The sequence below is a fragment of the Polypterus senegalus genome, chromosome 18 (genome assembly GCF_016835505.1).
Source record: "Polypterus senegalus isolate Bchr_013 chromosome 18, ASM1683550v1, whole genome shotgun sequence".
NCBI lineage: Eukaryota > Metazoa > Chordata > Cladistia > Polypteriformes > Polypteridae > Polypterus > Polypterus senegalus.
The window spans coordinates 55,421,231-55,444,928 of record NC_053171.1 but is presented as its reverse complement, the minus strand read 5'-3'; the positions used below and the strand labels follow the sequence as shown (position 1 = coordinate 55,444,928).

At 40.3% G+C, this 23,698-nt stretch overlaps 1 protein-coding gene across 1 annotated transcript in view; it reads left to right on the top strand.

Moving 5' to 3' along the window:
- The first annotated feature begins 1,149 nt into the window (after positions 1-1,149).
- LOC120518405 overlaps positions 1,150-23,698 on the top strand; it is a 62,578-nt gene continuing 40,029 nt past the window's right edge. Inside the window, exons 1-3 of the mRNA XM_039741190.1 lie at positions 1,150-1,482; positions 11,012-11,185; positions 15,198-15,410. Coding sequence (XP_039597124.1) covers positions 1,150-1,482; positions 11,012-11,185; positions 15,198-15,410 — 720 coding nt within the window. The remainder of the gene's footprint in view (positions 1,483-11,011; positions 11,186-15,197; positions 15,411-23,698) is intronic.

The following is a 23,698-nucleotide window of genomic DNA, read 5'->3' as shown; positions in this document are numbered from 1 at the left end:
TATGTCAGATAAGGATAACCTCTGCAGCACTGAGAAACAAGCAGAGGATTGGCTTACGATCATTGGTATGTCTGGCTTGATGGGGAAGTTCAAGGCATGGTTTGAGCAACATGAATCGCTGCTTAGAATTATGTGACACTTTATATATTAGGACTAAAGAAGATGATAATGAAGGACCTTTGCTGGTGGTGTAGAATCCCTCTTAACTTCGCATTTGTTGAACTGTACACAAGTTCGGATCAGCTACAGCTACCCTTGTCATCCATTAGTGAGCGGTTCAAAATTGTTAAATTTAAGTTAGTATCTATATGGATTCTAAAAAGGAAGGAGTTGGTGAAGTCAGTTATAAGATCAGAGTGCAAGTGGGATACTGGTGCTGCTGTAGCCCAGGCTAAGAGTTCACTTAAATTTGGGGACATCATTGGCAACATAGGCCATGGAAGACAGTGATTGGGGATTATCAAGTACAAGGGAAATGAGTTTAGTGATCTAAGGGGAGGTGAGGAACATTGAGGAGGAGAGTTGGGACCATCGAGTTAGGGCTATAAGGAGCCACGACAAGGTTGGACCTCCCCCCGATAAAGATCTTGTGGGAAGACCAATGGAAGATGGAACCATTCTGTATATCATACCTGGTGCTGTCAGTTTGATATCCTTCCAACCCCAGTGAGGATGCAAAGGGGAGAAAGTGGGGACACTTTGCCTGCTGTGTGATGATAGGGGAAATATGGCATACATCCTTTCAACTTTTTAAGATGGCATCACCCCAATCTAATGGAATGTTGAAAGAATGGATTAGTCCGTACCACAGCATCTTTGCAAAAGGGGTGCTTTGGATTTTGGTTGTCCACATTAGTTTAGACTACAGCGTGAAGCAACATTCTACATTCTTCAGGAATCATTTTTTTTAGTTAGTTGTTGTTATCTCATATAAAATGTATTTAAATTTACTGCAATTTTTCTCCTCTTCCAGTCCTGGAATGTAATGAGTGACTGTTCACTAAACCCGTCCCTTCTCCTCATTATCCTATCCCCATGCTGCTCTTACACTAATGTGGGTGGGACTTGTCATTTTCTTATCCTCCTTAAAGAGAGAACTGACCAAGTTTATTATCAGTCTCTGCCTGGATAGTTTAATATTTTGTAAGAATGCTGTGGTCTTATGAGAGTCAGGGTATTGGAGGCCTGGTGACTTCCCTTCAATTTGCTGGTTACATGTACTTCCTTGCTGGCAGTCTTATACTGTCCTATCTGGGATATCTCATTTATAGTCGGGTTGAGGAAAATGTAGGTGATCAAATTGGGAGCTGTGAAGATCAAGAAGAAAAGGAGGGTCAGAAGAGCAAGTTGACACTTGACTCGGAGGAAACCCCTACAGAGGAGGCCAAAAAAGATTTGGATGGGTACTCTGAAGAAAAAAATGAAGAAAATGAGAACGACAAGATTAAGAAGAGGAGGAACAGGAAGAATAAAAAGAGAAGAGTGAGTATAAAGATGACGGAATCCAGTTTTTGTTTTCAAACCACCATTTTGAACAATGTGTGAGCATTGTCTACATAAGATCGAAGCAACAAATTTAGGATAGGTAGGAAGAAACCCAAGTTTAAATGTAAAAGAACATTTAACGTATTTAGTAAGTGCATTGACAGGATAGATTAATTCAGATCCACCATTCAACCTGATCTGTACTATCTTTCGAACGTAGGTGGAAACCCACACAGAGAGAATGTCACTGGGGACAGATAACTTCTCAATTTATTTCTTTGTCTCAACATTTTCCCAATTTGAGTTAATGCATCAGGGAGGCCTGGTCTGGTGTAGATTACTGCCTGGCACTCTGCATAGCCAGGTTAGGCTTTGCATGGAAGAAGTGATTTGGAAAATAAGCTATAAGAAGGAGTTGATATATTTAACAGCCAGGGAAAATTGACAAGTGATCGTTTTTGAGTATAGCCCGTCTGTCTTGATCCAAATATTTAATGCAGCTTCCTAAAACTTTTTCTTTTTTTGATTTTAAAAGTATTTTAGAGATGTGGCAAATCATGTAGGCACTAGTCTCTTCAAGTCATTTTTTACATAGTAAATGAGTCAATTAAATTAAATTTGGGCAATTTCTGAAGCTGTGTAAACAGATTCCCTCATTAACACTGTGGCTAAAGTTTTACAGCTGGGGTGCCCTTTCTGACACAAACCCCCTCTCTGTTTATCTGGGCCCTAGGAATGGCACCACATTGGGCTAGTTTGGCCCCCTTGATTGCTTAATTTATATGTATTTTATAGGGAAGTATCAAACAAAGGTTCACAAATGCATTTTATTGATTTGGTAAACTCTTATTATAGTGTGTCAAGCAGTCAGTTGGTGGATGAGAGAGAAAGGACCAGAAAAGTAAGGGAGGATGTGTGAAGGAGTGAGGACTCTGATTAAAAGCAGTGTTGTGGTAACGGACAAGATCCCAGTTAGAGGAATTCAACGCCAGGGATCCTCTAAGTCCTCTCACCTCTTTAGTCTGGACATGGATGTGTTGTGTCTTTGGATAAAAGACCAATCCCCTTGGTGCAGTCCTGTTGCTGATGACATTGTGTTGTGTGACACCAGGAAGGAGGAAGTAAAGAGGACATTGGAAACATGGAAAAAGGGCTTTGGAAACTAGAGGATTGATGATAAATAGGAAGAAGATAACATATGAGGTTTAATGTCAGGATTCAGAAGTTAGCCTACAGGGTGAGCTATAGAAAATAGTGGATAACTGCAAATATCTAGGAATAGTGGTATCCCAAGATGACAATTAGTTGACGAGATAACTCGCAGAGTGCAGTGTGAATGGAACATTTGGAAGAAAACGTCTCTTCTCCATATATATATATACGCCGCATATAGACTAGCAAAAAGTACTGCCTTAAAATTTTTATTAAGAAGAAAAACTGAATGAAAATATACCAATAATTATTTGTTAAGGATCTCTTTGTATACCACATTGTGAGTTCGGCCCTCCGGTTGTAATATGACCAAGCAGTGCGCTGAGCTTACTCTTGAGCATGCAACGTACGATTGGCCATGTGAACAGTAATCTTGTTTCAAATCTCACAGCTTGGATTGCTGCTGTCATAATCGGTTTGAGTTTCATGGTTTGTTTCAATTACGACAGTATTTGTAGGACTTGTGTTGAAGTGACATTCGGCATCTGTCAAGCGTTGTAAGTATACAACCGGTTTCATCGATAACATCACATCCAGCTTTTGAGAGTTTAAACATTCATAAACATCAAAGTGTCCACTACTGAAATCGTCACCTGTCAATCTAAGATGTTTAAGAGGCATTGGCGGTTGTCGAAAGGTGTAAAATATTTGGCCATTTCGGTACACTTGAAAGCGACAACCGAACAATTCAGCAGCAGCCATCAACTCACATGCAGATGCATAGGTGAAGGGCTTAAGCATTTCACTCTTATAGTGCTCCTGTGTAGTATAATTATCTCCTGTACCATCATCAGTCCACACCTTGAACCTGTCCCTGTCATTCAATACATAAGACAGAATGTTCCTCCGGATATCAAGAGTGAGTCTGATATGGCCGTGCAATATGTAACAAAGAGAATGGAAAAGGTAGGTGCCATCTCCGGGCATGGAAACCACTCGGTAAGTGACAGTTCTTTGATTGATGATGATTACCTCGATAGACATGTTAATGGGAGTATGGTTGGAATGATAAAGGAAATGGGTACATGAACAATGTAGAGTAAGTCTAAAATACCTACACAATAACTATAATCGTAATAAATGAACAATAAAACGGGGGAGAAGCCGTGGATTAAATAAAAAGGCTGTAGTTATCAGCAGGGAGACGTGAATCCCGTGGCGAAGCAAGGAAGGTAATGTAGAGACTGGAGCGACGGAAGGCCTTACAACAATGTGGGAGGCGTTGGGATGGGGGACCCAACGCCACCTCACACGGTGACCGAGCTGCAGGCTATGGACGTATATATATGCGTAATTAGGATTCAGTTAGCGCTGGGAACCCGCGTACCAAATTTCTTGAAGATGGGCCCATAAGTAACAAAGACCGTTGAAAAGTTCAATATGGCGGCCAACAGTGGCATCACACCACCGAAATAAGTACGTACATTGGTTTCGATTAGCGCAGGGAAGCCACCTACCAAATTTTGTGAAGATGGGGCCATAAAAAAGAAAGTTCAACATGGCGGACGTTGTCAACCGTTATGACCGTTAGGCGTAGAATTTCGAAATGAAACCTGCTTAACTTTTGTAAGTAAGCTGTAAGGAATAAACCTGGCAAATTTCAGCCTTCTACCTACACGGGAAGTTGGAGAATTAGTGATGAGTTTGTCAGTCAGTGAGTGAGTGAGTGAGTCAGTGAGGGCTTTGCCTTTTATTAGTATAGATATATATACACATACACACACACACACACACACACACACACACACACACTAGGGGGCTTTGCCTCCTGCTCGCTTCGCTCACCGAATTACCTCCAACAACCCCCCATTCCTCTCCCGGGTGTGCTACACTACAGCCACTTTGTGTCTGCCTCTCCTGTTGTTTGCTATCTGAATGCACGCTGAAGAGATGTGGTCTGATCAGCTGCTGTCTTTATGCTGTTGCTGCCTTGCTTTGTGTTTTGCTTGTCTTGCTGCACATCGATCATTTAAAAGCCTGTACAGCAGCTGTCCTTTTGTCTCACTGCCTTGTGTTGCGTGACGTTAAAGTGTCTCTCGCGGGACATTAAATCATCTTCCGATAAGATCACGTATCATCTCCTTCCAAGCCTTCCAAGATTTTTTTTATAATAGATATATATATACTGCTCAAAAGAATTAAAGGAACACTTTTTAATCAGAGTATAGCATAAAGTCAATGAAACTTATGGGATATTAATCTGGTCAGTTAAGTAGCAGAGGGGGTTGTTAATCAGTTTCAGCTGCTGTGGTGTTAATGAAATTAACAACAGATGCACTAGAGGGGCAACAATGAGATGACCCCCAAAACAGGAAGTTGTTTAACAGGTGGAGGCCACTGACTTTTTTCCCTCCTCATCTTTTCTGACTGTTTCTTCACTAGTTTTGCATTTGGCTACAGTCAGTGTCACTACTGGTAGCATGAGGCGATACCTGGACCCTACAGAGGTTGCACAGGTAGTCCAACTTCTCCAGGATGGCACATCAATACGTGTCATTGCCAGAAGGTTTGCCGTGTCTCCCTGCACTTTCTCAAGGGCATGGAGTAGATTCTAGGAGACAAGCAGTTACTCTAGGAGAGCTGGAGAGGGCCACGGAAGGTCCATAACCCATCAGCAGGACCAGTATCTGCTCCTTTGGGCAAGGAGGAACAGGATGAGCACTGCCAGAGCCCTACAAAATGACCTCCAGCAGGCCACTGGTGTGAATGTCTCTGACCAAACAACCAGAAAGACTTCATGAGGGTGACCCAAGGGCCCCATGTCCTCTAATGGGCCCTGAGCTCACTGCCCAGCAGCATGCAGCTCGATTGGCATTCGCCATAGAATACCAGAATTGGCAGATGCACCACTGGTGCCCTGTGCTTTTTACAGACGAGAGCAGGTTCACCCTGAGCACGTGACAGAAGTGAAAAGGTCTGGAGAAGCCATGGAGAAAATTATGCTGCCTGTAACATCATTCAGCATGAGCAGTTTGGTGGTGGGTTAATGATTGTCTGGGGAGGCATATCCATGGAGGGTCACACAGACCGCTACAGGCTTGACAAAGGCACCTTGGCTGCCATTAGGTATCAGGATGAAATCCTTGGACCCATTGTCAGACCCTATGCTGGTACAGTGGCTCCTGGTGCACGACAATTCCTGGCCTCATGTGGTGAGAGTATGCAGGCAGTTCCTGGAGGATGAAGGAATTGATACCATTGACTGGCCACCACACTTTCCTGACCTAAATCCAATAGAACACCTCTGGGACATTATGTTTTGGTCCATCCAATGCCACCGGGTTGCACCTCAGACTGTCCAGGAGCTCAGTGATGCCCTGGTCCAGATCTGGGAGGAGATCCCCCACAACACCATCTGTCATCTCATTAGAAGCATGCACCGATGTTGTCAGGCATGTATACAAGAACACAGGGGCCATACAAAGTGCTGCGTACAATTTTGAGTTGCTGCAATTCAATTTTGGCAAAATGGATTAGCCTGCCACATAATTTTTTCACTCTGATTTTTGGGGCATCTTTGAATTCAGGGCTCTGTAGGTTGATCATTTTCATTTCCATCAAACGATGTGGCATCCTTTCGTTCCTAACACATTACCCAGTCTATCTCAGTGTAGATATCCAGGAGGATTTCTTTTTCCCATTGAGATCTGATGTGTTTTCAAAGTGTTCCTTTAATTTTTTTGAGCAGTTTTATATAATATATATATATATATATATATATATAAACACTGTATAAAATCCTCTGTCTACTTTTCACCAGAGAACTACTTAACTGATTTAGATTGGGTTTTTTTCTATAACTTGCTTGAACATTCCGATTGATTTTGCGACTTCTCTCATCATGCTAAGTATCATAGTTCTCTTGCGGTACTGATTTATTTGCACGAATCTAAGAGATCTGCAACGGGCCGAGGGGAGGGGGTTGGGGCCCTCCTCACTCACGTGTTTGCCTTGGGACGTGTACCTTACTTCCACTTAGCTAGCGAACGAGAGAACTACTTTAATGGATTTAGATCTGTTTTTTTTCTATAATGTACTTGAACATTCCAGTTGATTTTGCGACTTCTCTCATTGCACTAAGAATCATAATTTGCTTGCAGGAGGTTGCGGGCTGAGGGGAGGGGGAAGTGTGACATCAGGAGTAGGGAGTTGGACAGGGCCCTCCTCACTGTCCTATTTCACTACTACACGGGCTGAGACGCAGTGGATGGCTAGTTAGGAATGTTGAGTGATCCGATGAATTAAGACGAAGGGTAAAGGTAAGGTTTTTATAAGACCATTAAATGTGTATGCAGCTGAGACATTGGGGAGTAAAGCAAGAGCAGGAGAAGAAGTTGGATGTAGCAGAAACAAGAATGTTGAGATGGATGTGTGGAGTTACAAAAAAGGGCAGAATAAAAAATGAGACAATCAAAGTAGGAGAGAGATCTAAGAAAGTTTGTTAAAGTGGTATGAACATGTGATGAGGAGAGACAATAAATATGTGGATAAAAGGGTGATGAGAATGGAAGAACGAATGGAGAGAAGATACAGGACCGAGTTGTTTGGGGAAGGGTAATCAAGCACAGACGTCCTTTCCTACTTCTGTGTGGGGACTAAGTTTGGGTAAACTATGAACAAGTATGGGAGTCTCAACCTGAATTAGCACAAGTTGTCAATCAGTACCTGAACATTTTGAAACCTTTGGGACTCCAGTACCATTTATGTGAACTCTTAGGCGCTTCTGAAACTAATTTTGGTTTTGCCAGTGATGGTGATGTAGAGACAATAAGCAACACATTTTTTGGGTTAAATGGTCTGTCCTTGTCCAAACTGGTTCTGAAATTAGTTGGGATTGCTAAGTTGGCTTGTGCATGTGGCCCTGTGATGTACTGGTGCCCTGTACAGGGATGGTTGCTATGCTTGCTGGGATAGGGTCCAGCATCCTTGTGACCCTACGCAGGATTTGAAAATGGATGTCATAATGACTTGGTTGAATATAATCTTTTGAACTTATTCAGAAGTGTGCTGAACAGCCGTTGGTGGAGATGCACTTGTTTGTATTATTAAGTTAATTTCACGTGAGGTATTTTCTGACTTCATTATTTCTATGTAAGTATAGTGGCATTTCATATTCCTACAAAATGCCAGTTTGAGAATAACAGTTGAAATCGCCCTTCCTGCAAATGAGACGCATTATGATTTTAGTCTCTCTTGGCCATCCACCTGTGGCAGCTAATCTGCATCTGCTGTGAATGTGCGTCCTCAGTCAGAATTTGGTCATTTGTTTGGGCCAGATAAACCAAGTTAGAATGTCAGATGCGTTATATTTTATTAATGATTGAAAATGAGCTGTTCATGGAAGGTTTTTGTTACATGTGTTAATTTAACTGTCATTGTAGAAATAACCCCTAAAAGTGTGCATAAGGACAGTGTTTTCCTCTGTGCAGATGCTTTCCAGTAAGTGTTAGTTCTGCATTGTTCGATTTCCACTACTCTCTGGCCTGATTTAAGAGGACTACAGTCTAATATCTGAGCGTAGTTGATTCTATGATTATGCAATTGTTTTGCCTTCTTGATTCTGTGTGATGATTCCATAAGCCGATTGACATTCAGTTTGCAGCATTGCAGTACTTGACATGTCTGTCCTTAAAAACAGTTTAGTATTTTGTAATGGGCCCATCCCAGATTAAGTATAGACAAGACCTACTCATTTACAGTTTAATCATATGTCATGACAATCTAATGTGGAAATGGTACATTTGAGTAATGCAATCAGGACAAATCATCCATCCATCCATTTTCTAACCCGCTGAATCCGAATACAGGGTCACGGGGGTCTGCTGGAGCCAATCCCAGCCAGCACAGGGCACAAGGCAGGAACCAATCCTGGGCAGGGTGCCAACCCACCGCAGGACACACACAAACACACCCACACACCAAGCACACATTAGGGCCAATTTAGAATCACCAATCCACCTAACCTGCATGTCTTTGGATTGTGGGAGGAAACCGGAGTGCCCGGAGGAAACCACGCAGACACGGGAGAACATGCAAACTCCACGCAGGGAGGACCTGGGAAGCGAACCCGGGTCTCCTAACTGCGAGGCAGCACCGCTACCACTGCGCCACCTTGCCACCCTGGACAAATCATTAAATAATAAATTAGGTCACTTTGGAGTCTTCAGTCAGAAGAGCCTGTGCCTTCACTGCAGCAAAGAAATTATAAGTTGATTTTCTTTTGCTTTTTCCACCAATAGTGAGATTTTCAAAGAGTATTCTGACCCTTCAGTTTTCTTTTGTTTTTTTTTTTTTTAACATTTTGTTTCAGAATTGTGCTAAAATATTTTTTTGCCTTCATCCAGCAGCACTCAATGCCCTAGAATGACAAAATGAAAAGATAATTTTTTACATTTATTTCTTATCAGATTGACGCAACTATTCAGACCCATTACAAAGAAAGCTGAAATTTGGCTCCGGTGCATCGCATTCTATTGGTTATCATTGACATGCTTCTAAACCTTGTTTGAAGTCCACCCGTCATCAGTTCAATTGTTTGCACATGATTAGGATGGTCCCAAAGTTGAATAATGTATTTCATGGTTTCAGACAAAAACTATGAGGTTTTTAGGAAAAGCTTGCCGAGCTTAGAGGCAGGATTGTGTTGTGGCATGGATCTGAGGCAGGCTACAAGAAGCATAGTGGCCTTCACAATTCTCAAAGGGAGTAAGTTTGGAATAACCACAGCCACTCGGCCAAACTGAGTAATCGGAGGAGAAGGGCCTTGGAAAGAGAGAACTTGATAGTCAGTACAGCTGAGATCCAGAGAAACATCCTGAAGGACAACCACCACTGCAGCACTCCAATAATCTGGGCTTTATGGCAAAGTTTTTGGACAACACATGAAAGCCCATTTGGAGTTTGCAAAAGTACAACTAAAGTGCTCCCAGACTATGACTAAGATTCTCTGGTCTGATGAAACTATCATTGAACCAGCTGGCCATGTCTGGAGGAAATCGGGCATATCTCATCACCTGTGTAATACCACTGCAATAGTGAAGTGTGGTGGTGCCATTATGCTCTGGGTTTGGACACCAGGCAGGACTGAGGGAAAGCGGAATAGAGCAAAGTACAGAGACATCCTTGATGAAAACTTGCTTCTGACTACTGTGGACCATAGGTTAAATTTCTAAAATGACAATACCCCTTCACATAAAGAAAAGAGAAATGGCTTAGGGACAACTCTCTGAATATCCCAAACTTGAACCCAATGGAAAATCTCTTTGGTTAAGACCTGACAATAGCTGTCCACTGATGGTCTCTGTCCATCCTGACGAAGCTTGGGAGGATCTACAGCAAATGGAACAAATTCAGTTGTGTGCCCTTGTCCCATCAAACCCACAAAGTCCTCATATTGGGTCAAGGATCTGAATACTTGTATCAAATGTCTTTTTTCCCCTCTAAAATCATGTTTTTGCTTTCACATTCTGAAGTGTTGAGTGTCTGGATTTGGGGGGAAAACTTTGAATGGTTTTAGCATAAGGCTGCAACATAACAACAAAATGTGAACGAGGGAAGGGGTCTAAATATATTCTAAAGGCCTTGTATCTAAATTAAATATGGTGAGTTTGATTTACCCACCTTTATCTCAGGGAGTATACTGCACTCACTTAGAAGGCATCTATCTGACATGCTAGTTGGACCAACCATTGCTACTCATTGTCGTCATTCACCACTGACTAGGTCAGTTTCCCAAGGAACATTACAGATGCGCCTCTTCTCTGTGCTTGATTGTATCTGTCATTTCATGAGTTTCAATGCACTTCTTTCCACAGATGCGGTTAGTAGTGATGTCTCGTTATGCAGGTGGTATATGAATAGTGAGTTGTGAAACTGTTGAGGTGTACCGTGTCTGTTTGGAGCACACTCGCCTTGTGGGTTGCCTTGAGCAATATGGTTTAAACCCATAAATGTCTCCAAAACCCTGGTGTTAGTGCTAAGTGCTGTCTCTGAATGCTCCTTGGTTGTTGGGTTCAGGGTCCCTACCATCATGCGTTCCCTTTTTAGTCTTTTGCAGGCTCTAAGTGGTCTGCATGTTTTGGGACGTTTGTCCTCCTGTACCTCTTTTCATTGTTTGTTGGTCCCACTGACTGTTGTCATGCATTTGAAATTCATAACCGTAACAAGTGCAGCAGATTTCAGTTTAGGGAAATCACAAAATTAGTGATGCTTTTGCTCATTTTTAATTTTGTTTTAGGACAATTTTAATAAACGTTTTAACTTAAAATTTCTGCGTTGCCCGTTTTTTTATAATTAATTTCTGTTTTAATTTTAGGTAGAAAATGGGCTGGCCACAATCCCTGACCCTCATTTGGCTACCTCCAATACTGGGAAGTCACAAGAGATGGTAACCTTGGATGTTAAGGAGAACCTTCGTCACGAATCCATTGTCTGCTGCTGCAAGGATCAGGGCGACCATCCTTGCAATATTTATATGATACTGGAGCAGGTAACAAATTTGAATCTGTTATAGAAAGATAATTTATAGATGGCAAACTTTGCAATATTTTTACAGATCAACATATCTATTATAATTCTAAATAGTCATGTGTTTATTTTGAAATTAAAAAGCGGGGAGGAAGTGACTGATTTTTTTTTAATATTGTGGACTGGACAGGTCATTCACAAAGTGACCTCCAATCCCAGAATACAACTAGAAAGCAGAGAAAGACACTGGAATTTAGTACTGAAAACAGCAGTGGGTACTGACAAGCTGACCTCCATACACAGAATGACATGATTTAGACCCAAGGTTTTGCTAAATAAAGTAGTCATACTAAATAAACAAACATGCAGAGAGGAGAATATAGGAAAATACAATTGTGTCCAAGAGAATTTTTGGGAAAAAGTCAACCTACTAGGCCTCGTGGCCCTTCCTGTCAGATGTCTCTTACCCACCCCAAACTCACTAATGTAAAATATTTTCTTTTCATTCTACAGCCATGGCCAACAGTTTTGAGAATGACACAAGTGTTGGTTTTCACAAAGTTTACTGCGTCAGTGTTTTCAGATCTTTTTGTCTTTTTTTCTATGGTGTACTGAAGTAGAATTACAAGCATTTCAGAAGTTTCAAAGGCTTTTATTGACAATGACATTACATTTATGCAAAGAGTCACTATTTGAGTGTTGACCCTTTTTTCTTTTTCAAGACCGCTGCAGTTCGCCCTGGCATGCTGTCTGTGAATCAACTTCTGGGCCAAATCCTGACTGATGGCAGCCCATTCTTGTATCATCAAAGCTTGGAGTTTATCAGAATTTGTGGGTTTTTGTTTGTCCACCCACCTCTTGAGGATTGACCACAAATTCTCAATGGGATTAAAGGTCTGGGGAGTTTCCTGGCTGTGGACCCAACATTTCGATATTTTGTTTCCTGAGCCACTTATTTTTCACTTTTGCCTTCTGGCCCAGTGCTCCATAATGCTGGATTGTTCATTGTTGGTCACAAAACTGTTCTTGGATAGCTGGGAGAAGTTGCTGTCAGAGGATGTTCTGGTACCATTCTTACATATACAGTGGTGAGAAAAACTATTTGCCCCCTTTCTTATTTCTTATTCTTTTGCATGTTTGTCACACAAAATGTTTCTGATCATCAAACACATTTAACCATTAGTCAAATATAACACAAGCAAACACAAAATGCAGTTTTTAAATGATGGTTTTTATTATTTAGGGAGAAAAAAAAATCCAAACCGACATGGCCCTGTGTGAAAAAGTAATTGCCCCCTAAACCTAATAACTGGTTGGGCCACCCTTAGCAGCAATAACTGCAATCAAGCGTTTGCGATAACTTGCAATGAGTCTTTTACAGCGCTCTGGAGGAATTTTGGCCCACTCATCTTTGCAGAATTGTTGTAATTCAGCTTTATTTGAGGGTTTTCTAGCATGAACCGCCTTTTTAAGGTCATGCCATAGCATCTCAATTGGATTCAGGTCAGGACTTTGACTAGGCCACTCCAAAGTCTTCATTTTGTTTTTCTTCAGCCATTCAGAGGTGGATTTGCTGGTGTGTTTTGGGTCATTGTCCTGTTGCAGCACCCAAGATCGCTTCAGCTTGAGTTGACGAACAGATGCCCGGACATTCTCCTTCAGGATTTTTTGGTAGACAGTAGAATTCATGGTGCCATCTATCACAGCAAGCCTTCCAGGTCTTGAAGCAGCAAAACAACCCCAGAGCATCACACTACCACCACCATATTTTACTGTTGGTATGATGTTCTTTTTCTGAAATGCTGTGTTCCTTTTACGCCAGATGTAGCGGGACATTTGCCTTCCAAAAGTTCAACTTTTGTCTCATCAGTCCACAAGGTATTTTCCCAAAAGTCTTGGCAATCATTGAGATGTTTCTTAGCAAAATTGAGACGAGCCCTAATGTTCTTTTTGCTTAACAGTGGTTTGCGTCTTGGAAATCTGCCATGCAGGCCGTTTTTGCCCAGTCTCTTTCTTATGGTGGAGTCGTGAACACTGACCTTAATTGAGGCAAGTGAGGCCTGCAGTTCTTTAGACGTTGTCCTGGGGTCTTTTGTGACCTCTCGGATGAGTTGTCTCTGCGCTCTTGGGGTAATTTTGGTCGGCCGGCCACTCCTGGGAAGGTTCACCACTGTTCCATGTTTTTGCCATTTGTGGATAATGGCTCTCACTGTGGTTCGCTGGAGTCCCAAAGCTTTAGAAATGGCTTTATAACCTTTACCAGACTGATAGATCTCAATTACTTCTGTTCTCATTTGTTCCTGAATTTCTTTGGATCTTGGCATGATGTCTAGCTTTTGAGGTGCTTTTGGTCTACTTCTCTGTGTCAGGCAGCTCCCATTTAAGTGATTTCTTGACTGAAACAGGTGTGGCAGTAATCAGGCCTGGGGGTGGCTACGGAAATTGAACTCAGGTGTGATACACCACAGTTAGGTTATTTTTGAACAAGGGGGCAATTACTTTTTCACACAGGGCCATGTAGGTTTGGATTTTTTCTCCCTAAATAATAAAACCATCATTTAAAAACTGCATTTTGTGTTTACTTGTGTTATATTTGACTAATGGTTAAATGTGTTTGATGATCAGAAACATTTTGTGTGACAAACATGCAAAAGAATAAGAAATCAGGAAGGGGGCAAATAGTTTTTCACACCACTGTATGTATATACATATACTAGGGGGCATTGCCCCCTGCTTGCTTCGTTCGCTCACAACCGACCCCCGGGGATTTTGCAATGTGCCAGCCAATTTGCGTCTCTGCTGCTCGCGTTGTGAAGAGGGGGGCTGAATGCATGCTAAGGAGATGTGGTCGCTCCTCCGAAACCCTTTCTTAAACAGTGATACCATGGGAAACAATTTTTTTTTTTTCAAAACCTCCTCTGTGCTCAGTCTGCTGTTGGCTTGCTGTGTGATCTGCATCTCGTGCGGTGCTTCGAACATTTAAAAGCCTTTGTCTCACTGCCTTGTCTTGCGGGAAGTTAAAGTGTCTCTGAGAAGGTCACGTCTCAACCCAAAATTTTTTAAAATATATATTTAAAAAAATAAAATTACAAATCTAGTATAAAAATTAGGTCTGTGGTGTAAAATACCGCAGAATCATGTCAATGCAGTTGTGAAATTTGTGTATGTATGTTAGTAGTAGAATCCGAATACCACATTTCTTTAGTTAAGATTGAGTGCTTTGAATTATTATTTTTTTTTTAATAAAGTTACAATTAGTATTACATTTTATATTACTTGGAGGTGCACATGAGTGCTACATAAACTGGAAATAAAAATACCCAAAAAGATTTGGGGTGCCCAAGGGAAACCTATTCATTGCCAAGATGACAGAGGTGTTTAGTTTGGAATTTGCTTCCAGTCAACACTGATTTTGCTAACAATTCAATAGCGTGCACACCTGGTACCATGTTCTAAGTTTCAGAATTTATATGTGTCCTGAAGATCAGATCATTTTTTTGCAAACATGGGGTTTACTTGTCTTCATTCAGGAAAGAATAAAACATGGGTGCAGTGAAACCGGCACATCCTTCTCCATGTCCCAGAGACAGAGACTCTGAGAATTAAACCTGTTCAGTTTTGAGCAAATGAGACCTCATGCAGACTTAATCCATGGCTTCAAATTTTTCAAAAGACATTGATGAAGTAGATCTAGCAGTATTCTTTCAGCTTTAGGGTAAATTGTGTACTGAAGAACACCAGTGGAAATGAAATGGAAGTGCAGTTAAGACTGAAGACAGGAAGCACTTTTTAGGCAAACAGTTGTGGGACAACCTAAACATGGAGTTAAAGCAGAAACCTTGACAACCTTTAAGAAGGATCTGAGTGAGATATTAGGACAGATTAGCTATTAGCTAAATAAATGGGCTTGATGGACTGAATGGCCACCTCCAGTTTGTCAGGTTACTTCTGTTATTATAATTGGTCCTCAGGAGGTTCTCCATTAGATTTGCACATCTGACTTATTATTTTTGTGTTCTGTTTTACTCATTCAGGTAACTGATGTCAAAAAAGAATCACATGGAAATAAACTGAAGTCTGCCAAGAAGAACTCCAGTGAAGCTAATGGTAGCAGTGAGGACTTTATAGATGCAAAAGTTGAGAAACAAGAGCAGCCACCCAATGAGACGGATCACGCTGGCAAACAGGGCATCCATCCTGGGGAGCAGGAAGAGCAGCCATGTGGCAGAAATGAAGTGACGGATGAGGTATTATATATGTTGAGAAAATGCTTGAATATTGTTGCTGGTTTTCAAGTCTTTTTTTCCCCTTTATCAATGTGTAATACCCTCATATCTTCTCTTTACGGTGTCATCGGATGCAATTTATGAATGGTTTTATGTAAATAAATAAATGGCGGCAGCTTATCGCATACGTGGATCAAATATCTCTAAACCTAGGTCTTTAATTGTCCGCTTCGAGAGATTACAATTTAAGCTTAATGTAATTGCACTTCTCGGACACAAACAAGAGATTATATTTTAAAATAGCCACATTCGTATTTTCCCTGATTTCTCACCCTCAACAGCTGCTAAACGTGCAGCTTTTTACAACATTAAACAGCGGTTACAGAAAGCTGATATCAGATAAAACCTCTTGTATCCTGCCAAACTGAAAGTGGAAATTGAAGACAAATATCACATCTTCTCCTCCACGGAAGAAGCAGAAAAGGAATTAAGAAAGCTGATCCTGACACTTTTTTGAAATAAGATAGTGAGTCGCATCCTGTCATGGTATGGTAAGAAGATATTACCTGCTGTCTGATCCGCTTGCAACAATACGGGTACCATAATTATACATCCTTTTTGACAATTTTTGTTTATGATTTAATTACAATTATAGGCGTATGTGTGGAAGAAATTAAAGTAGTTTTTTTTATTTTATTTTTAATTTTTTTTGTTTTTAACTATTCTAAAGGATACTGTTTAACATCATACCCTTGGTTTATTGTTATTATTGCTTTAGGGTTTACTATGCTTATCCAGGGCCATTTTTTAACCCCACTCCCTGGGTTTACTGTCTTAATATTTCAAGCCTGCTGAAGATTATATTTTATCCATCAATCCATTATCCAACCTGCTATATCCTAACTACAGGGTCACGGGGGTCTGCTGGAGCCAATCCCAGCCAACACGGGCGCAAGGCAGGAAACAAACCCCGGGCAGGGCGCCAGCCCACCGCAGGGCACACACACACACACACACCAAGCACACACTAGGGACAATTTAGGATCACCAATGCACCTAACCTGCATGTCTTTGGACTGTGGGAGGAAACCGGAGGAAACCCACGCAGACACGGGGAGAACATGCAAACTCCATGTAGGGAGGACCCGGGAAACGAACCCGGGTCTCCTAACTGTGAGGCTACCCACTGCGCCACCGTGTCGCCCGATTATATTTTATGCTTATAGTATTTAGACTTTATCGGCAATAGATATCTCTACTTTTTAATCCTCAAATGCCGCTGCTTGGGGGCTTGTTTTGTTTTGGACGTGCTCCGTCTTTAGGTATGTCAGAGGACTGGGACTTTGTGAAGTGGGGTCCAGCCTCACGTGGGGAGGTAAAATGGTGGGGGGATAAGGGGTGGAGAGAAACCCTTTTAACCCTAATAATGATAACTACCATTGTAACAATAGGCTGCATGACAATAACTCATGGGAAAAAAGGAAGTTAAGGTTAAAGCTGTCTCACTTCCAGTTAAGACTACAAAATGACAAAAAAGTTCAGAAGCAATGTCTCCTTGAATGAACAGTTAACTTTGTGAGCTAGAATGTTAAAGGCCTGAATCATGAATTAAAGAGAAAGAAAGTATTCTCTCACCTAACAGGTCTAAACGCTAAAATAGTATTTTTACAGGAGACCCACTTATTAAGCAAGGATCAGTTCCGGCTGCAGAAAGACTGGACTGGCCGAATGTTCCATTCTAGTTTTTACAAAGAAAACTAGAGGAGTGGGAATTCTCATACATATAACAGTCTCATTTCTAGTATCCGATGTAGTATCTGATCCTGAAGGGAGATATGTGATTATCATGGGCAACTTATTTAACTATAAAGTGATTTTGATAAATGTTTATGCACCCAATGTGGATGATAGGTAATTCATACAAAATGTTTTTGCATCCATTCCCAATGTGGACACTCATAAAATTATAATGGCTGGGGACTTTAATTGTGTTTTAAATCCACTCTTAGATAGGACTCCTGTCACAGGGGGGATGACATATAACATTGCAAAGACAATTACACAGTTTTTAAATGACCACAACCTATCAGACCCCTGGAGATTTCTAAACCCAAACTCAAGAACATATTCCTTCTACTCACCAGTGCATTATTGCTACTCAAGAATTGATTATTTTTTTATAGATGATAATTTCTTGTCTATGGTTAAATCTTGCAAGTATGACGCTATTGTTATTTCTGACCATGACCCTCTGATCTTTGAGCTAAAATCATTATGCCCCACACACTCATCTCGCAGATGTCTTAACCCGCTTCTATTAGCAGACGAGAACTGTACAGAATTTATATCCAAACAAATAATTTTCTTCCTAGAGACAAATACATCCACAGAGGTATCTACAGAAATATGCTGGGAAACTCTGAAGGCCTTCTTAAGATGACAGATTATTTCATATCTTTCCCATATAAATAAATTAAAAACCAATAAGCTATCGGAGCTTACCAGCAAAATTACTAGAATAGGTGAAGAACATGCCAGGTGTCCAAGTGAGGCTCTTCATAGGAAAAGGCAGGCTCTGCATTCAGAGCTCAACATCTTAACAACCAAAGACAACTGAACAACTAATTTTTAAATCAAGACATCATTACTATGAACATGGAGAGAAAGCTAATAAGCTCTTAGCTCAACAAATCTACCAGCAAGAAGTTCGCAATGCAATCACCAACACAAACGAAGATAAAATCATTGACCATAAAAATATAATCAACTTCTTTCAGCTGAACATTTCAAAAACAGAAGCCATCTTAGTTAGTACACCGCACCATCTCTGTTCTTCTACTATCACCAGTATCACTTTCTCTGGTCAAAATATCCCTCTTTCCACATCTGTTACCAATTTGGGTGTTAAAATGGACTCACAACTCACCTTTGACACCCACATCAAACACCTCTGTAAGTCATCATTTTACCATCTTAAGAACATCGCCAAACTACGCCCAACACTCACCCTGGTAGATGCAGAGAAGCTCGTCCATGCCTTTATCTCTTCCAGGCTGGATTACTGTATTGCACTCCTAATCTGGATTCCAGGTAAGTGTATCCAGACACTTCAGTATATTCAGAACAGCGCTGCTAGGATCCTGATGAGGTTGTGAATGCGCGATCACATCACCTCATCTTGAAAACTCTTCATTGGCTCCCTGTCCAGCTCAGAATAGAGTGCAAGGGTCTCCTTTCTCAACCATCAGTGCATTTATGGACATGCACCTCTTTACCTACAGGAACTTCTCACTCCTTATACTTCCTCACATACCCTCCACTCTGTACACATAAACACCCTCCAAGTCCCCAGAACTAAGCTCAGCAGCATGGGTGATAGGACTTTTTCATCTGTGGCGCCGAAGCTTTGGAATGCCCTCCCTGATTACCTGAGAGCCCCACAGTGACTGATGTTTTAAATGAAATCTAAAAACTCATCTCTTTAGAAAGACTTTTTGTTAAAGTATTTTTATAGACTCTTATTTTTGACTCTGTAGCACTTTATATTTTAGCAATCTCAAAGTGCAATATAAATAAAATTTATTATTATTATGCACACATTCAGAGATTACTATAAGTCCTTATATTCTACCGAGTTTAATGAAGACAACACACAATCTAATGTATTTCTGGATACATTAAAGATGCCACAAATAGATACTCTTAGTGCAGAGGAACTGGATAAGCCTTTGCCGCTATCAGAATTACCAGATGCTATAAAGTCACTTCAAAGCAGGAAAGCAGCAGGCCCTAATGGCTACCCTGTAGAATTTTTATAAGAAATTCTCTACTCTGCTAGCTCCCCTCTTATTAGCAACATTTAAAGTAGCTAGAGACAATCAAATTCTACCTCAAATGTTTTGCCAAGCATTAATCACCATCTTTCCTAAACCAAATAGGGACTTAATACAATGTACATCATACAGACCAATTTCTGAATAATGATGTTAAGATACTCTCCAAAGTCCTAGCTAGAAGGATGGAGAAAGTGCTGCCTTCGGTAATATTACAAGATCAAACTGGATTTATTAAAGGCCGACACTTCGCTTCCAATCTTCGACGCCTGTTTAATGTAATATATTCACCAGCAAAGTCAAACACCCCAGAGATGATGATATCGTTGGATGCAGAAAAAGCATTCGACATGATTGAATGGAGCTACCTTTTTACTATATTAGAAACATTTGGGTTTGGCCCGAACATTTGTGCATGGATCAAACTACTGTATACCAATCCAAGAGCTTCAGTTTGTATTATGCCCCTTGCCACTACTGCTATTTGCAATCGCCATTGAACCACTGCCAAAATGCTTATCAGATAAGGGGATTATCAGAGAAGGACTTGTACAGAAAATTTCTCTATATGCAGATGATTTGGTACTGTATATATCAGACCCACAAAATACTGTGCCTGCAGTCTTAACAGCACTTACAGAATTTCAAAACATCTCTGGTCTCAGAATTAATTTGAATAAAAGTGTGCTCTTTCCAATAATTCTCAAGCATACAATATCAGAATGGACACCTTCCTTTTTATCATTGCAGATCAGTTTAGATACCTAGGGGTAAATATCACAAGTAAAAATAAAGCTCTTTATCAACAAAATTTCATCTCACATATTCCTCTATGCTGGAAAAAAATATTGCTCAGTTTCGAGGACTCGGGCAGCATTTCTGCAATATATAAAATTATTTTACAGTCCTTCCCTTTCAAAGATCCAAGAGGACACTGGGAAAAAGATCTATCGCTCAACATATCAGAAAAGGAGTGGAAGGTAGCAATGCAGAGAATTCACTCAAGCTCCCTATGCGCAAAGCATACAATTATTCAAGTCAAAATTATATATCAAGCACATCTGTCTCGCTTAAAATTGTCCAAAATGTTTCCCGGGCAAGATCCAACCTGCGAATGCTGCAGTCACGTCCCAGCCTCACTGAGTCACATGTTCTGGACCTGCACCAAATTAACATCATTCTGGACAAAATTTTTTAAGTGCCTTTCAGACAGCCATTGTGTCACAAGCCCTCCTAATCCATTAACAGCTGTGTTGGTGTTACTTCCAAAGTGGAGAAGGACAAACAAACTGTGATTGGCTTTACTACACTAGTGGCAGGCACACAGACTTGCTGGAAGAATCCCATCTCTAAATTGGAAAAAATCTAATTCTCAGTTAGAGGATCTGTGCAGAATTTTTTCAAAACCTGGCAGGATCTAATAAATAATATTTTATAATAAACTCTTACAGCACTGAGGAAATAGATTCTCTTCCCATTTCTTGTTTTTCTTTTTCTTCTCCATTTATCTTTATCCACTTATTTAAACTCATCAATTTACTTATTTTTACAAGCTTTAAGTTTTACTCCGTTGGTCATGCTCTCTTTCTCAGGGGTGGGGTTTGATTTGTTTTCAATCCTATGTTTTGTAAAAATCGATCTATCTGTATGGATTGATTACAATAAAATCAATAAAATTAAAAAAAAAATGAAATAAATGCCAATAGTCAAAGATTAAGCTTAATTAGATACAGTAAATCCAAAAATACCAGAAATTTAAATTAATTGCAAATTATATTTAAATCCACTATGTGATGATTTAAGGATGATGTCCAATGCTGTGTGGAGTTGCATGTTGTTGCTCCAGGTTCAAATGGAGGACTCTTCTTTCATTGAAGTGTACTCTTGGTCTTTGCTACGTGTTTTTCTTTTTGCCCACAGTGTGCTGTGCTGCTGCCTTCCTTAGCTCACTGTTAGGTTCTTAGAAGTTGCAGGAGACACAGCATAATGAAAAGCATTATCATTTTGAGCACAAGAATGTAGGTGCTGAAGTTGTCATATTGAAACAATGCTGCTTTTCAGTCTTCTTCGGACTGAGCTCAGTTTCTGGCACAGAGCTTGGTTTGGAGGAGTGAATCTTAGAGCGAGTGGCTTCCGGGCCAAAGAAAGTTTGAGCTTCGTGCTCCACATGTAGTGGGAAGCTTTTAACCCAAAAAGAGCTGTTCTTATCTTTCAGGTCACAAAGACAACCGATCATCCGCTTTTCCGCTTCTCCAAAGGGATAAACGAATGCAGCTAAATTTGTAGGATAGAGTTTCGATCACTGCCCTATTCCAGTTACATATCCTGTGCCTGCTTATAGGTTCTTTATTTAGCTCATCACATCCAGAAAAAAGTTCAGTTTTCTTTTGCAAGCCTAAAGTGAATGTCTGTTTGGATGCCATTTTGTGTAAAAGAGTCTCTACAGAGGTTTCAGCTCCACTCTTATTTCTCTCTATTATTAAAAAAAAAAAATCTTGGAAGGAGACAAGACGTGATTTTCTCAGAGAGAAACTTTCATGACCTGCAAGACGAGTCTTTGTGCCAAGAGATTTATCCACGCCTGGGGCCGAAAATAAAAGACAAAGAGTAGATGACAAAGTAGAAAGTCGTAAAGAATTCAAAAATGTTGGTGCAATACACATGCAGAGCAGGTTAGAGGTAATGGAAGTACGAAAATTCGAAAGTCTCAAAAAAAGGATAGTAAAGATCGCATTAGCACAAACAAATGGAAATTATTAAAAATTAATAAAATAACAGAACAGCAAAAAGAGATTGAATATATTGTTAGGATTTAAACTTCAAGTTGGAGACTTGTAGATCGTCTAATTTATGTTGCCATCAGGGGAAAAAAAGTAGTGTTTCTTCCCAATGAAGAGGTGTATCCATGAGAATTAAAAGATTTGTTGTTTAGTGAAAGTGAAATCCTGCGAGAGAAATCATTTCTCATTTGTGTGAATGTTATTGTCAGACACATTTCTTGTAGAGAGAAAGAAACGTATTCACTCATGGGCAGTTATACGTTGCGTCGTCAGGATGTAATTCCAAACTCGGAATTAAAATTCAATGCGATATTGATGAATAGGTAAAAGCAAAAAGAGATTGGATATATGGACATAGGTGATATGACAGAGGTGCGCCATGTGAGATGCCGATCACGCAGCAGCAGCTGATCGAGCAAAGAAGAGGTAAAAAAAAACTGTTTTTGTTTCCCACTGTATCGCCATTTAAGACGGGGTTTCGGAGGAGCGACCGCATCTCCTTGGTTTGTGTTTAGCCCCCCTCTTCACAACGCAAGTGGCAGAGACGTGAAGTGGCTGATGCATAGTGCAGGCCTTATTGTGGGCCGAGGGCTGTTGGCGAGCGAACTAAGTAGGGGGCAAAGACCCCTGGTATATCTTTATCAGATGAATTTTAGAACTGCCCCAAGTGTTGGGTGAGCTACAGTTTACCCATTCAATCTGGAATACAGGTGTGGGGGAAAATGTGATTGCTGCATTCCTGTTAAGTCTGCTGTCTTAATGGGCCTTGTGTGCCATTAAAAGCCTACTAGAATGTCCACTTTGTCCTACAGTTTCCTTAATGACTCAGACTTTTCTGCTTTCATCAGTGTCCATGAATACCATAAAAGCGTGATTCACAATTAAGTTATTATTTTTTGGAAATGAATTTACAGAGACATCTTAAAACACTATTAGGAGAGCAACCCGTCAAAAATTCAAATTGGGTCAACAAAAATAGAGAACTTTAAATGTTAAATCTCTTCGCGCCATATAAACGGACATTTTAAAATAAATAAATACTGTATAACACAAAATGAACATAGGAAAAAGAAACTGAACCAAGTATCTAAATTTGATTTTAGTTTTTAGGAGGAAATGCAGAGTACAGGAGCAGAAAAACTAACAAAGTGGTTAACGACAGGAAATACCTCTGAAAAATCTAATTGGTTGTTAACTTTATCAGTAAGAGAACGTTTCCCAAACAATAGTTAAGTATCTTTGATTAGACTTTGCTAGCCTATTACAAAAGTAGAGGAAGCCCTAAAAAATCAATGTTACTTAGATTAAATTTCCTGATAAAATTTAAGCCGAGCTCCTCGAAGGGGAAGTCCTCCCTGTGTTCCCATCAGTTAGCACAAAGAAGAAGCTGTTCCCAAACAGGAGGAAAGAAACTGGAAAACAAAAGAGAAGAAAACTGATGGAAACTAGTTGCCAATTTGAAATGAAAGGCTGATGAGAACAAATAATTTAACAAATGTCAAGTTTTTTTTTAAAAAAAAAACGCCATTCAAGCTCTGGCAGAAACCCTGACAAATGTTTAAAAATGCCCTAATGGTGACATACTTCTTGAAATCTCCTTGCTTCAACAAAGTTAGATATTCATTTTGATTAAACATTTGCATTGGATTGATTAAAAAATTTTAACTTTGGTACAATATCAGGTTTTACACTTCAG